The sequence below is a fragment of the Nicotiana sylvestris genome, chromosome 11 (genome assembly GCF_000393655.2).
Source record: "Nicotiana sylvestris chromosome 11, ASM39365v2, whole genome shotgun sequence".
In the NCBI taxonomy this organism is placed as follows: Eukaryota; Viridiplantae; Streptophyta; class Magnoliopsida; order Solanales; family Solanaceae; genus Nicotiana; species Nicotiana sylvestris.
The window spans coordinates 152321814-152335670 of NC_091067.1; the positions used below are offsets into that span (position 1 = coordinate 152321814).

Below are 13857 nucleotides of genomic sequence, written 5' to 3' on the forward strand. Positions count from 1 at the left end.
TTTTTCATGTGCACCAACAGCGTCCAATATCAACTGCTGGTTCTCTAGGAGCTTCTTCTGGTTTTCCAGAAGCTCCTTAAGAGTGTCCTCCACTGACTGTGGGACTTGCGGCTGAGGGGCTACCGACTGGGATGCCACCGAGGTAGAAAGTACAGACAGCTTAGAAATGACTGCCTGCATCTAGTTGTTGATACTGGCAAGGGTCTGACTCAAGCGGTGGGTAGTCAAAGGGTATGCTGCGGATGAGGGGATATCTGGAACTATAGAAGTGGAGGGTCATGGGGCCATGTCTGGTGCAGCTGAAGGAGGCTGAGTAGGAGCCACTACTAATACTACTGGCTCTTCAGACTGGCCAGTAGAAATAGTGGATTTGCCTTTTGGATCTTTGTCTTTGGGGTTGTCATCAACCTATAGGCTGTACCAGGAAAAAGGGGCCTTCGGCTTCATCTTTACATCGAATCTCCTTTTTTCTACATCATGATCCTCAAAGTACATGGTCAGGAAATTGGGAAAGGGGTATGATTTATCACCCTTATTGACCACTCGTGTGATCACCCTCGACATCACATTCCCGATGTTGATCGGGTACCCCGCCATGATAGAAGCTACTAGAATAGCCCGGGATATAGGAAGAGAGTTCTCATGAGTGGTGGGGTCTAGTCTGTTGCATACAAATGTCTCCCACCCTATTGCTTCGAAATTCAGGGTTCTCTTCAAAAATTTTACTCCCGTTGTCAACCATGTTGGGGTGGTACCTGGGATTGCCAAGTACTCTGCTAACCACGAACGGGCATCCTCCCCTTAAGATACCTTCTCTAAGTACAATGTCTCATCCTCCTCCGGGAAGCCCATGTAGTCATTGATCATTTTTCCATCAAACTTTATTTTTAAATTTCGCACCTTAGTCACTGTAGTGCCCTTTTTGATGTGGGAAACATTGGTATAGAACTCTTTGACTAAGTGCTCATTGGCATCCTCCACGTGGCCCATGAAATAGTCCTAGCCTGCTCTCTCTCTGAACTGCCTCAGCACATTGGGGTTGTGAGGCAAAAGGTCCTTTGTGATAAATTTTCGCTCAAGTATCAACTTCCTCTTGGGCCACCATTCTCTGAACTTATGGTATGCTACTTCACTCACAAATCTATCTTGCCACGCTTCTGGTTTTCTGGTTCTTGCCACCCCTCCTACTTGGGGCTCACCCCCTCCTTCTTCTACGGGATCCTCACCGGGCGTTGAAGCTGTAGGTGAGGTGGAAGAGGCACTATCACCGCTCTCAGCTGAGCCCTAAGACGACTCAGACGAAATAACAACTGAAGATTGAGCAGTAGGAGTGCCCGGAGGTGTATCTCTCAATCTAGGCCTCTCTGGCCAGTCAGGAACATATTCTAGCACGGAGTCGGATGCCTCCCGGGAGGGCACATACTCACTTCCTGAATGGGAAACAACTCTATCCGCAGCCCTTATTGATTTTCTGGTATCTTTGATTGCCTGCCGAGCTTGTGAGGTCAATCTGATCATGCCTCGTCCCCTATCCCGGGAGGACTCTCCTTTGCCATTTTGTTTATCACTTCCGCCTCGTGATTTCACCATTATCTGCAAGGAATTATTAAGTTGAAGCATGTTAATATCAGAAGAATCGGTGAAAGACATAATCGCATGAAACAGAAGAAAATAGCTGTAGACAGCAGACTGTGGTCCGCACAAAATGCAATGCAGCCGCAAAGGGGTCACCGTGGACCGCACAAAATAGCATCGCAGTCCGTATTGAGGTGGGGCTCAGACTACCCACTCTCTGATGATGGCCACCGCAGACGGCACAAAATCCACCGCGGCCGCGGTCCTCAATTCTCAACTTTCAGAAGTTTCACCATCGCGGTCCGCACAAAATGGCATTGCGGACCGCGGGGAAGCACCGCGGACTGCGGTAAGCCACAACCAGTAACACCAACCTAAGGTTTTAGATTTTGCTCAATTTAAGCCTAAATGCACATATTATAAACTCACTAAGTAGTTAATCAGTATTTTTAACTAATTAGTCCTAATCTAAACAACTTATGAAACCTTAAGCAAAAAAAAAATAAAGAAAAGGGGAGAAGAAATGTAGAACTAACAATTTAAAAAGAAAATAAAACACATTTAAAAGCTAGGGAAAGATTAAAAGTACCAGAAATGAGATGCAATGTAGATTAATGAGACTCAACAATTGAATTCCTGCAGCTAGGCATGATGAACAATATTTTCTTTTTACTATTGAGAGTAAAGGATCAAAAAGATTGAAATGAGGTCCTGAGGTCCTATTTATAGAAAAAGAACTTGGGACCCACTGTACCTACCCACCGTGGATCGCACAAAATGGCATCGCGGTCCGCGGTACTCAGAAACATGAATCACTGGGGAGATTTCCACTACGGACCGCAAGAAATGCTTCGCGGCTGCAGTGGTCTACAGCGTACCGCACAAAAGTGTTGCGTCAGCGGTGGCAATCTTCAGAGACCTTTCCTTTTTGACCAATCCACTTTGCGGACCGCATTGAAATGTTGCCTCTGCACTAAGGCCTTTGCGGCCGCAAGAAATGCACTGCGGCCGCAGTGCAAACTTTAGAGAGTGCACACTTTTTTTTCCAACTTGGTCTTGCACTGCATCAAAACAATCCTACACATATCTCACAACCAGTTAGTCCAAAAGCAGATCCTATACTACAAAGCAAATCAAAGAAAAACAAAAAAAGAAAGACACATGGGTTGCCTCCCAAGAAGCGCCTGATTTAACGTCGCGGGCACGACACAGGTTACCATCAAATCACTTTAGATGGAGCAGTGCCACCACGTGGCTGTCATCAATTTTTCCCAGGTAGTGCTTGACCTTGTGCTCATTAACTCTGAAAACCTCCCCATTTTTGTTCTTCAAGTCAAGTGCACCAACCGGAGTCACAAATACCACTTCAAAAGGTCCACTCCATTTCGACTTAAGCTTTCCCGGAAATAGACGTAACCGAGAATTGAACAAGAGAAACAAATCACCCACTTTGAACTCCTTGCCACGAGCATATTTATCATGAAGGTACTTCATCTTGTCCTTGTACAAGGACGAACTAGAGTAGGCATGTAATCAGAATTCATCAAGTTCATTAAGCTGCTCCACATGAAGATTTGCTGCCACATTTCATTCAAAATTTAGCTTCCTCAAAGACCACATGGCCTTGTGCTCTAACTCAACCGGTAGATGGCAAGCTTTCCCAAACACCAACCGATACAGAGACATACCAATCAGAGTCTTGTAAGCAGTCCTATAATACCATAGAGAATCATCCAACTTCTTTGACCAATCGGTCCTATTTGCATTGACCGTCTTTGACAATATACTCTTGATTTCCCTTTTTGAGACTTCAACTTGGCCACTCGCCTGAGGATGATAAGGAGTGGAAACTTTGTGATTGACATCATACCTTGCAAACAAAGTGTTAAAAGCTCTATTACAAAAATAAGACCCCCCTCATCACTTATGATTCCACGAGGAGTGCCAAACCTTGTAAAGATGCTCTTCTTGAGAAACGCAACAACACTGCGGGCCTCATTGTTGGGTAAAGCCACGGCTTCAACCCACTTTGAAACATAGTCAACCGCCACAAGAATGTATGTGTTCCCACACGAGCTAACAAACGGGCCCATGAAATCAATGCCCCATACATCAAAAATATCAACTTCAAGAATGGTATTGAGAGGCATCTCATCTTTCTTCGAAATTCCACCCGCTCTTTGACATTCTTCGCATCTCTTCACAAGTTCACTTGCATCTTTTTACAAAGTTAGCCAATAAAACTCACAACTAAGAACTTTTGAAGCCGTCCTCGCCCCGCCATGATGGCCACCATAGGGAGAGGAATGACAAGCCTCTAAGATACTCAATTGCTCCTCCTCCTCCAGGACACACCTTCGGGTCATACCATCTGTGCAGATCTTGAACAAGTACGACTCATCCCAATAGAAGTCCAAACTATCCCATTTGAGCTTCTTCCTTTGGTTAGAAGAGAGCTCACACGAGATTATTCCAGTCACAAGAAAATTAGCAATGTCCGCAAACCATAACATACCATTCACCGACACAGAAAAGAGTTTCTCATTAGGAAATGAATCATTGATCTCTAGGCCATCACGAGGCCTCCCCTCCTCCTCCAAGCGGGACAAGTGGTCCGCCACTTAGTTTTCACTACCCTTCCGATCCACGATCTCCAAATCAAACTCTTGAAGTAACAAGACCCATCGCATCAGTCTAGCTTTGAAATCCTTTATCATCATCAAGTACCGGAGTGCGGCATGATCGGTATGAACTATGACCTTGGCACCCATGAGATATGGCCGAAATTTCTCCATTGCGAACACAATAGCCAAAATCTCTTTCTCAGTCACAGTGTAGTTCACTTGAGCATCATTCATTGTCTTGCTCGCATAGTACACCAGATGAAACATTTTGTTCACTCTTTGACCCAAGACTACCCCAACCGCAACATCACTCGCGTCACATATAAGCTCAAAAGGCAAGTTCCAATTGGGTGCGATAATAATAGGAGTGGTAGTCAACTTGTGCTTGAGAAGTTCAAAGGTTTGCATACATCTTTTATCGAACACGAACTTGACATCTTTTTCCAATAACTTACATAAGGGATTCACTACCTTCGAAAAGTCTTTGATAAATCTCCGGTAGAACACCGCATGCCCAAGAAAACTTCCAATTCCCCTGACAGAAGTGGGGGGAGGGAGCCTTGAAATCACATTAATTTTTGCTTTGTCCACCTCTATACCATGCTTTGAAATTTTATGCCCAAGAACTATGCCCTCCTCAACCATGAAGCGACATTTCTCCCAATTAAGAACAAGATTTGTTTCTTCACAACGGGCCAACACTCTATCAAGATTTTTCAACATTCATCAAACGAGTCACCCACAACACTAAAGTCGTCCATGAACACCTCCAAAATATCTTCCACCAAATCAGTGAAAATGGCCATCATACACCGCTGAAATGTAGTCGGTGCATTACATAACCCAAAAGGCATCCTAGAAAAGACAAAGGTGCCATATGGACAAGTGAAGGTGGTCTTTTCCTGATCTTCCGGAGCAATCAAAATTTGGTTGTACCTAGAATACCCATCCAAGAAGTAGTAGAAGGCATGCCCAGCAAGTCAATCTAACATCTGATCAAGAAAAGGCAATGGAAAATGATCCTTGCGGGTCACTTTATTCAACTTGCAATAGTCCATGCATACCCTCCACCTGGTTACAGTCTTTGTTGGAATTAACTCATTCTGCGAATTTGTAACCACGGTCATACCACCCTTCTTCGGCACACATTGCACCGGTGAAGTCCAAGAGCTAACAGAGATGGGGTACACAACCCCGACATCCAACCACTTGATTACCTTCTTTTTCACAACTTCTTGCATTGCCTCGTTCAACCTCCTTTGATGTTACAAGGAGGGCTTTGCATCATCTTCCAGAATAATCTTGTGCATACAGAATGTGGGGCTTATCCCCCGAATAGTAGCTAAGGTCCATCCAATTGCCTTCTTTCGCTTTTGAAGCACCGCAAATGTGGCATCAACCTGCATGTTAGTAAGACAAGAAGAAAGAATAACTGGCAAAGTTGAACTAGGGCCTAACAATTCATACCTGAGGTATGGAGGCAACAACTTCAATTCCAACACCGGAGGTTCCTCGATTGAAGGTTTTGTTGGTGGGGTCTTCCGATTCTCAAGATCCAAAGAGTTTCCTAGGCTCATAAGAGTTAGAGCCCATTCCATGCAAAGCATTCACACACTTCACTCGGCCTTCATCCTCATTTACATAAAGATTCAACAATACTACCTCTAGAGGGTCCTCCACATTGATCATTGCACTAGTATCATCAACTATCACTACCGTGATAAGGTCCACAAAGGAGCATACCTCAGAACTGTTAGGCTGCTTCATTGACTTGCACACATGAAAGACCACTTTCTCATCACCTACCCGAAAGGTGAGTTCCCCTGCTTCCACATCAACTAAGGCCTTCCCAGTAGCAAGGAAAGGTCTTCCCAATATGATTGGAACCTTATAATCTATCTCACAATCCAAGATCGCAAATCAGCTGGCAAGATAAATTTGTCCACCCGGACAAGAACATCATCAATGATACCCAATGGTCTCTTCATAGTTCTATCCGTCATTTGCAACCTCATGGAAGTCGGCCTCGGTTGCCCAATACCCAAAGTCTTGAAAACTAAGTAGGGGATCAAGTTAATACTTGTCCCCAAATCACATAGAGCTTTTGTAAAGTCCGCACTCCCAATGGTGCAAGGAATGGTAAAAGCACCGGGATCTTCTAGCTTCGGGGCCATTGAGTGCACTATTGCACTAACTTGGTGGGTCATCTTGATAGTTTCATAATCCATCGATCTTTTCTTTGTCACCAAGTCCTTCATGAATTTAGCATAACCGGGCATTTGCTCTAGAGCCTCCACCAAAGGTACATTAATGGATAAGTTTTTCATCATGTTAATAGACTTCTTAAACTAATTCTCATTTTTCTGCTTTGCGAGCCTTTGAGGATAATGTGGAGGTAGCCTTGGCAAAGGAGCCTTGGCTTTAGGCACAACCATTTCCGGCATGTCTATTACGTGTTCCCTAGACGGGTTCACATCATTCCGAGTTTCCACCTCGGCATCTTGGATATCAATCCTCACTTTCTGTTTGCAACTCAACTTCATCACTCAAAATTTCTTTTTGTTTGGAGGCATTCACATCACCGCCTTGTCCACTTCTTGTAGTTACCGCCATAAGATGATTGTTCCCACCCTTTGGGTTAACTATCGTATCACTTGGTAGAGCCCTCTTAGGGCGAGTATTCAAGGATTGTGAGATTTGGCCTAATTGAACCTCCAAGTTTCTGATTGAAGTATTGTGGGAAGCTAACTGAGCATCAGAATCCGCATTCTTTTTCATCATTTGTTCAAACATCATTTCAATTCTCCCCATTTCATTGTTGGAAGAACTAGGACCTTGGGATAGAAATGGGGATGGATTGTTCGGTTGTTGATACATTGGGGGCCTTTGAAACCCTTGCCCCCGGTTTCCTTGATTGCCATTATTCCAACCACCTTGATTGTTGTTACCACCCCAGTTGTTGTTGTTGTCATTCCAATTACCCTGATTGTTCTGATTATTGTTCTGATTGCCCCAATTGGAATTATGGTTGTTGTTCCCCCAATTATTATTCCCTTGTTGTTGTTGATTGCCCCAATTGCCTTGGAGTATCCATTGTTGTTGGTTGGAAGAATTGCCCCTTTGGCCCTGATAGTTGTTCACATATTGCACTTATTTATTCTGTCTATCATAACCATCATCTTGGAATCCACCACAATCATTGTCATATTAATCTGAACTCCCTTGGTTCTGTTGACCTCTTTGTCTTCTTTTGTTCACTAGCATGTTGACACCCTCCATAGCATTTACTTGGCGTGGATTTTGAACCTACTGTAACTGTGTCTTTCCTAGCTGGTTCATTGTTGTTGTCAGCTCTGCTATCTCCTGCCCATGATCATGTATCTCTTTGTGCAAGTGAGTGACCGTGGAGTCACCCTGTGGCACATTGGCTTTACTTTGCCAAGCGGAGGATGTGTCAGCCATCTTGTCAAGAATGTTACAAGCCTCATCATAAGACAGCTTCATGAAATTACCCCCATCAAGTTGGTTCACTATGCACTAATATGTTGTGTTAATGCCCCGGTAGAATGTCTGTTGTATCATTGCCTCAGTCATATCATTGTTGGGACATTCCTTTACCATGGTTCTGTATCTCTCCCATATCTCATGTAATGGTTCGATGGGCTCCTGCTTGAAAGCTAAGATCTCATCCCTCAATGCTGCCATGTGCCCTGGCGAGAAAAACTTTGCAATGAATTTATCCGCCAACTCATCCCAAGTAGTGATGGAATGGTTGGGAAGTCGTTCAAGCCAATCCAATGTCTTCCCTCTAAGTGAGAAAGGGAATAGTCTCAACCGAAGTGCATCCTCTGACACATTAGTTTGCTTGCTTCCCCAACAGGTATCCACGAAACCCTTGAGATATTTGTAAGCATTTTGATGGGGAGCACCCGTGAAATACCCTCGCTGCTCCAACAATGTCAGCATCACATTTGTAATTTGAAAATTGCCCACCCAAATCCGGGGTGGGACAATTGCACTTGCATATCCTTGATTGGGAAGCACTCGAGGAGCTACTCTTGGAGGTGGCGGGAGAGGTTCTGGAACATTATCATTGGCCTGGCGGCCTCTACTTTTTCCTTGAGGTACAATAGGAACCTCATCATCAATATTGTCATCTACCTCCTCCCCCGGTGGAAGATCACCAAGAGGTGCGTTGTTTGCTGCCATTTTGTATCTGAAGTTGTGACACACACACATTAGTAACATAGAAGGAAAGAAGAACAATACACAAAACTATTTAGATAGATAGCCAAAACCGTTAGCTCACTGGCAACAGCGCCAAAAAGTTTATCGGAGCCAACCCTACACCACTACGAAGTGTCGAGAGCGGTCGAAGCAGCTTTTACCCGAGATGGTCGGGATCGAATCCACAAGGAGCTAGAAGTGGGAATTGGATTACTATCTAAACTAGCGATGCATAGTTCTCTTAATTACTCTTCCAATCATCTTTTGGTTGGTTATTACTTCTAATATTTATGCTAATGATAAGCTAAATTAAACTAAGAATGATTATTTGTAGGGTGTTCTAAATAGTTAAAGAGGCATTAGGGAGGTGACTTTCTCCTAGGTGAATACTTGACGGGATCTAAAGCCTAAGGCAAAGAAGTTATGTTGGGGATTGTGATATAGCCAATGCACAAAATTGCTCACTCTATACCTCTCGGTATCTTAAGTGACTTTGCCCTAATTGACTTTCTCAAGACCAATTGGGTGTCAAAATTGTGCATGCAATATAGGCTCAAGTCGGGTATTACTATCTCTAGGTTTAACTCTTTAATTGGGACTATCAATCTCTTGATTACATCTCAATTCCTTGTTGGACTGATTTTCCTAGACTCAAGCTCTCTTTCTCAAGAAGAACCCAAGTCAAATATGCACAAATTAGTGTTTGCAACCACTAATTCAACATGGAAAACACAAATTAGTCCAAATATCAACTACCCATAAACATCTAAGTCTTAAATCAAAAGACCATCAAATACCCACACTAGGGTTGAGCCACAACCCTAGCTAATGGGTCTAGCTACTCATAATAATGGAAGAAAACAAAGAAATAGATGAAGAATAACCCATATGATTTAATTACAAGCTAATATAAAGAAGATTCAGTGTTAATCTAGCTACAATTTACTCAAAATAGCCTAATACAGCCGTTCACGTGCTCTTGCCTTTTGTAGATTACAAAAGATGCCCTTAAAATGTGAAAAGAAAGTATTTATACTAGGCCAAATTTTCTGGACAAAAATACCCCCGACGAGGTAGTGCGGTCCGCACAAAATGCACCGCGGACCGCAATGAGGCTTCTTGGCTTAATTGATCATTCTCTGAATCTGTCCACCGCGGGTCGTATAAAATGCACAACGACCGCGGTGGCTTCAATGCGGTCTGCACAAAATGGCTTGCGGACCGCGCTGACTTCAATCTCCATTTTTCATAACTCTCTGAATCTCATCTCCGCGGACCGCACAAAATGAAGTGAGGTTGTGGTGAGTCTACTGCGGTCCGCACAAAATGGTTTGCGGCCGCAGTGCTTGAGTTACCAAAAACTGCACCTCTCTGAATCTCCTCACTGCGGACCACACTAAATGGATTGCGGCCGCAGTGGATCTGTTTTAACTGTGCTTGGACTTGTTCTTGGTACTAGTGCATGTTTTACTCCTTTTTGAGCTGGTTTTGACTAATTGTCACATTTTTTACCAAACCCTGCAAACAAGTACAACATGTAAGCCTTTGAGACTATTTTGTATACATTTTTAATCAAAACTCAAGTAAAAATGAGTGTAAAATGAACTAGAATCCCTAGTTATCAATCCCCCAAACTTAAGTTTTTGCTTGTCCTCAAGCAAACAAAATAAGACTCACCTCTTAAGAGTAAATCCATGAAAATTCAGCTGACCTAAAGTGACCTCATCTAGCATCAATTAGGACTAACAATTGACCTCAATACAAATGAATCATTAACACCATTCGACCTTCGAAGCACCATGGTTTTAGTGCGACACAAGAGCATCAAGAGTTGACTCAACCCATCAAAGAAACTCTTTCTACTACTTTGGTCATTGTGGAACCCAAACTCATATTCCTCAACTCTCCCTAGGCAAACATCACTTTTAGATTGTAGCACTCAGAACGAGGATTGTGGAAAACATACTCATCTCTCTCACAGAAAGGTCACAAGTCCAGCTCTAAGTACCATAAGCTTGCTCCTTATGTGAGTCACCACTAATGTAAGCTTCATTCAACTCAAGATCATATAGGGCTTTCGTGGAGATATAGTAAAGGTTTTTGGTTCAGCGTAGGAAATATTTGGTCGAGGTAGGTTCCATCTTCCCTTAAACACTTCATTTGCTTCATTTGAGCACACATTCTCTTGACTTTTTGAGTCATTTAACTTATTTCTTAGGGGTTAGAGAGACACATTGTCACTCTTTCTTGCTCATTTTAAACCTTTTTTCTTCTTTCTCAACTTTCCACACATTTCATCACCGACTTCAACATAAATATAATGCCTGAAGTCGAAAAAGAAGGCACCCATACTTCCCCCAAAATATACGACCTATGGGTGTTGTATACAAATGGTGCCTCTAATGCATCGGGATCAGGACTGGACTCATGCTCGAGGTACCAATAGGCGAAGTAATTCACCAGTCCATCAGATGCCCAAATATGACTAATAACGAAGCCGAGTACGAGGTCGTGATTGCAGGGCTAAAGTTAACACTCAAGTATGGAGCGAAGCGAGTCGTCTTATGGTGCGACTCTCAGCTCGTCGTCAATCAAGTCACATGGACTTTCCAAATCAAGGAACAAAGACAACAAAAATACCAGGCCGAGATTTGCAAGTTGTTACCTAAGTTCGATGAATGCCAGCTCGACCAAATCCCTCGAGCACAAATTATCGAAATAGACGGCCTTTCCAAACTGGCAGCGACTACTAAAAGCATAATCGAAGAAGGGAACGTGGTCACTCTCCTCCACCCGTCGATCGATCAAATCGAGGTACGAACTATAAACCTAACTTGGGACTGGCGCAATCGTACTGCCACATATTTGCAGGACGGAGTGCTTCTAGATGATAAAAAAGAAGCAAGAAGCTTGAATACAGGAAGCCAAGTACAACGTCATCAATGACTTATTCAAAAGTACGTATGGCGCCCCCTACCAAAATGCTTAGGCCCAAACTAGACGCGGCACGTTCTGGACGAAGTCCATGAAAGACACTGCGGGAGCTCATTCCGGCAATCGATCCCTTGTCAGATGCCTTATACGAGCAGGCTACTACTGCCCATAATGAAAAAAGAGGTCGTTGACTTCGTGAGAAAATGCAAACAATGCCAGAAATATGCCCCATGATCCACCAAGCGAGCGAGCACCTCCACTCAGTCTACTCGTCATGGCCTTTCATCAAATGGGGGATGGACATAGTCGGCCCCCTCCCAGCAGGGCGAAGTAACGTACGATTCCTTTTGATTTTAACTGACTATTTCTCTAAATGGGTTGAAGCAGGAACGTTCGCCCAGATACGCGAGCAAGAAGTTATCGCCTTCATATGGAAGAATATTGTATGCCTCTTCGGCCTAGCCAAAGAAATCAATTATTATAACGGACCTCAATTCACTGGGAAGAAGATTGATGAGTTCTTTGAAAAATGACATATCAAAAGAATACTTTCCACGCCATATCACCCCACGGGCAATGGGCAAACGGAATCCTCCAACAAGTCAATATTAAATATCATGAAAAAAAACTCGAGAATGCCAAGGGACTATGGCCGGAGTTGTTGCTAGAAGTGCTATGGGCATACCGCACAACGCCGAAAAAAAGCACAGGAGAAACACCGTACTCATCGGTCTATGGGACTGATGTAGTAATACCGGTCGAGGTTGGAGAACCAAGTCTAAGGTACTCATACGAGAGCGGGCCGAGAAATGATGAAAGCAGAAGGCAAGACCTCGACGAGGCTGAAGAAGAAGAGATATGGCTTACATAAGAATGGTCGCTCAAACAATAGGCAGAGCGATACTACAACAAAAAAGCCAAGATCAGACTGCTCAAAAGTCGAAGACTACGTACTCAAAGTCAAAACACAGGCGAGCAAGGATCCACGAGAAGGAAAGCTAGGGACTAATTGGAATGGACCATACAAAATCACGGTGACAACAAGCAAAGGGCCATTCCAACTTGAAACAATGGAGGGAAAACGATTACCAAACAACTGGAACATCGCCCACCTCAAGTACTTCAACTTCAAAGGAAAGTTGTTCTCCGAGCCATACTCTTTTTCCCTCACCTGAGTTTTGTCCCAAGTGAGTTTTCTCGGGGAGGTTTTAATGAGGCGACGAGGAGGACATTTCGAAGTTAAGCATGAGCAGGTGAGATTACTACTTAGCAAGTTCATTGATCGACCCCTCGAATGGTCCTCCAGGTCGAACAATAAAGGGACTAGATAGACTAGGACTGGAATACCAGCCCAAAAAATGTGTAAACTTCTTCAATGTATATATGTAAGCAAAGCATACAAACACATGATGTTCGCGTGTCTCCACCAAGTTTTAACTCGGCACCAATCAAAAAACTCACATTCGACCTCATTCGAATTAATTAAGAGTTAAACATTCGACCTCGTTCGAATCACATTCGACCTCATTCGAATTAATTAAGAGTTAAACATTCGACCTCGTTCGAATCACATTCGACCTCATTCGAATTAATTAAGAGTTAAAACATTAGACCTCGCTCAAATCAACTCACATTCGACCTCGTTCGAAATAATTAAGAGTTAAACATTTGACCTCGCTCGAATCAACTCACATTAGACCTCATTTGAAATAATTGAGTTAAACGTTCGACCTCGTTCAAATCAACTACAAGTAACATTAGACCTCGCTCGAATCAACTCACATTCGACCTCGTTCGAATTAACTGCAAGTAACATTCGACCTTGTTCAAACTAACTAAGAGTCAACATTCGACCTCGCTCGAATTGACTCACATTCGACCTCGTCCGAATCAGCTACGAGTAACATTCGACCTCGCTCGAATCACATTCGACCTCGTTCGAATTAACTACGAGTAACATTCGACCTCGCTCGAATCAACTCATATTCGATGTCGTTCGAATTAATTAAGACACACATTCGATCTAGTTTGAATTAGTTGAGTGATATTCGACCTCGCTTGAATTCAACCTACATTCGGTCTAGCTCGAACTTGATTCACAGTTAACCCCATTCAATCTAATTATGTCAACATGTGACTCTGCTCGAACTAATCAAAGACACTCTATCACATTCGAGCTAACGCCTACCGACACAATTCCTTTAATCAAAACAATCAATTGAGAAAAATAGTCAAGGAAAAAAGGAAGACTCGGAAATAAACAACAAAAATAGCATTCCAAATCAAGAGGTATCTTACAAGGGCCAAACTCACGTCCACTAAAGTAAACAAAAGATTACAAAAAGTACTACTCGGCAACATTGTCCCCACCATCGTTCTCGCCATCAGAGTACTCGTCATCATACCAGGCACTTGGCTCAAGCACATCCAAGCCATCTTCACCATCACTAGGCCCCGGTGTAGCAGGATCGTAACCACAAGCGACCCGAGCTACGCG

The 13857-nt window shown here is 43.4% G+C and overlaps 1 protein-coding gene across 1 annotated transcript; it reads right to left on the minus strand.

The window, feature by feature from the left end:
- Nucleotides 1-3108: 3108 nt before the first annotated feature.
- Nucleotides 3109-6529, minus strand: LOC138881858 (uncharacterized). Its single transcript, XM_070162146.1, has 5 exons — nucleotides 6280-6529; nucleotides 5862-6094; nucleotides 5667-5746; nucleotides 3264-3445; nucleotides 3109-3152 (listed from the first exon to the last, which is right to left on the minus strand). Exons 1-5 carry the CDS (start codon nucleotides 6527-6529, stop codon nucleotides 3109-3111), a joined length of 789 nt encoding a protein of 262 aa, XP_070018247.1.
- Between the last annotated feature and the right edge of the window lie 7328 nt (nucleotides 6530-13857).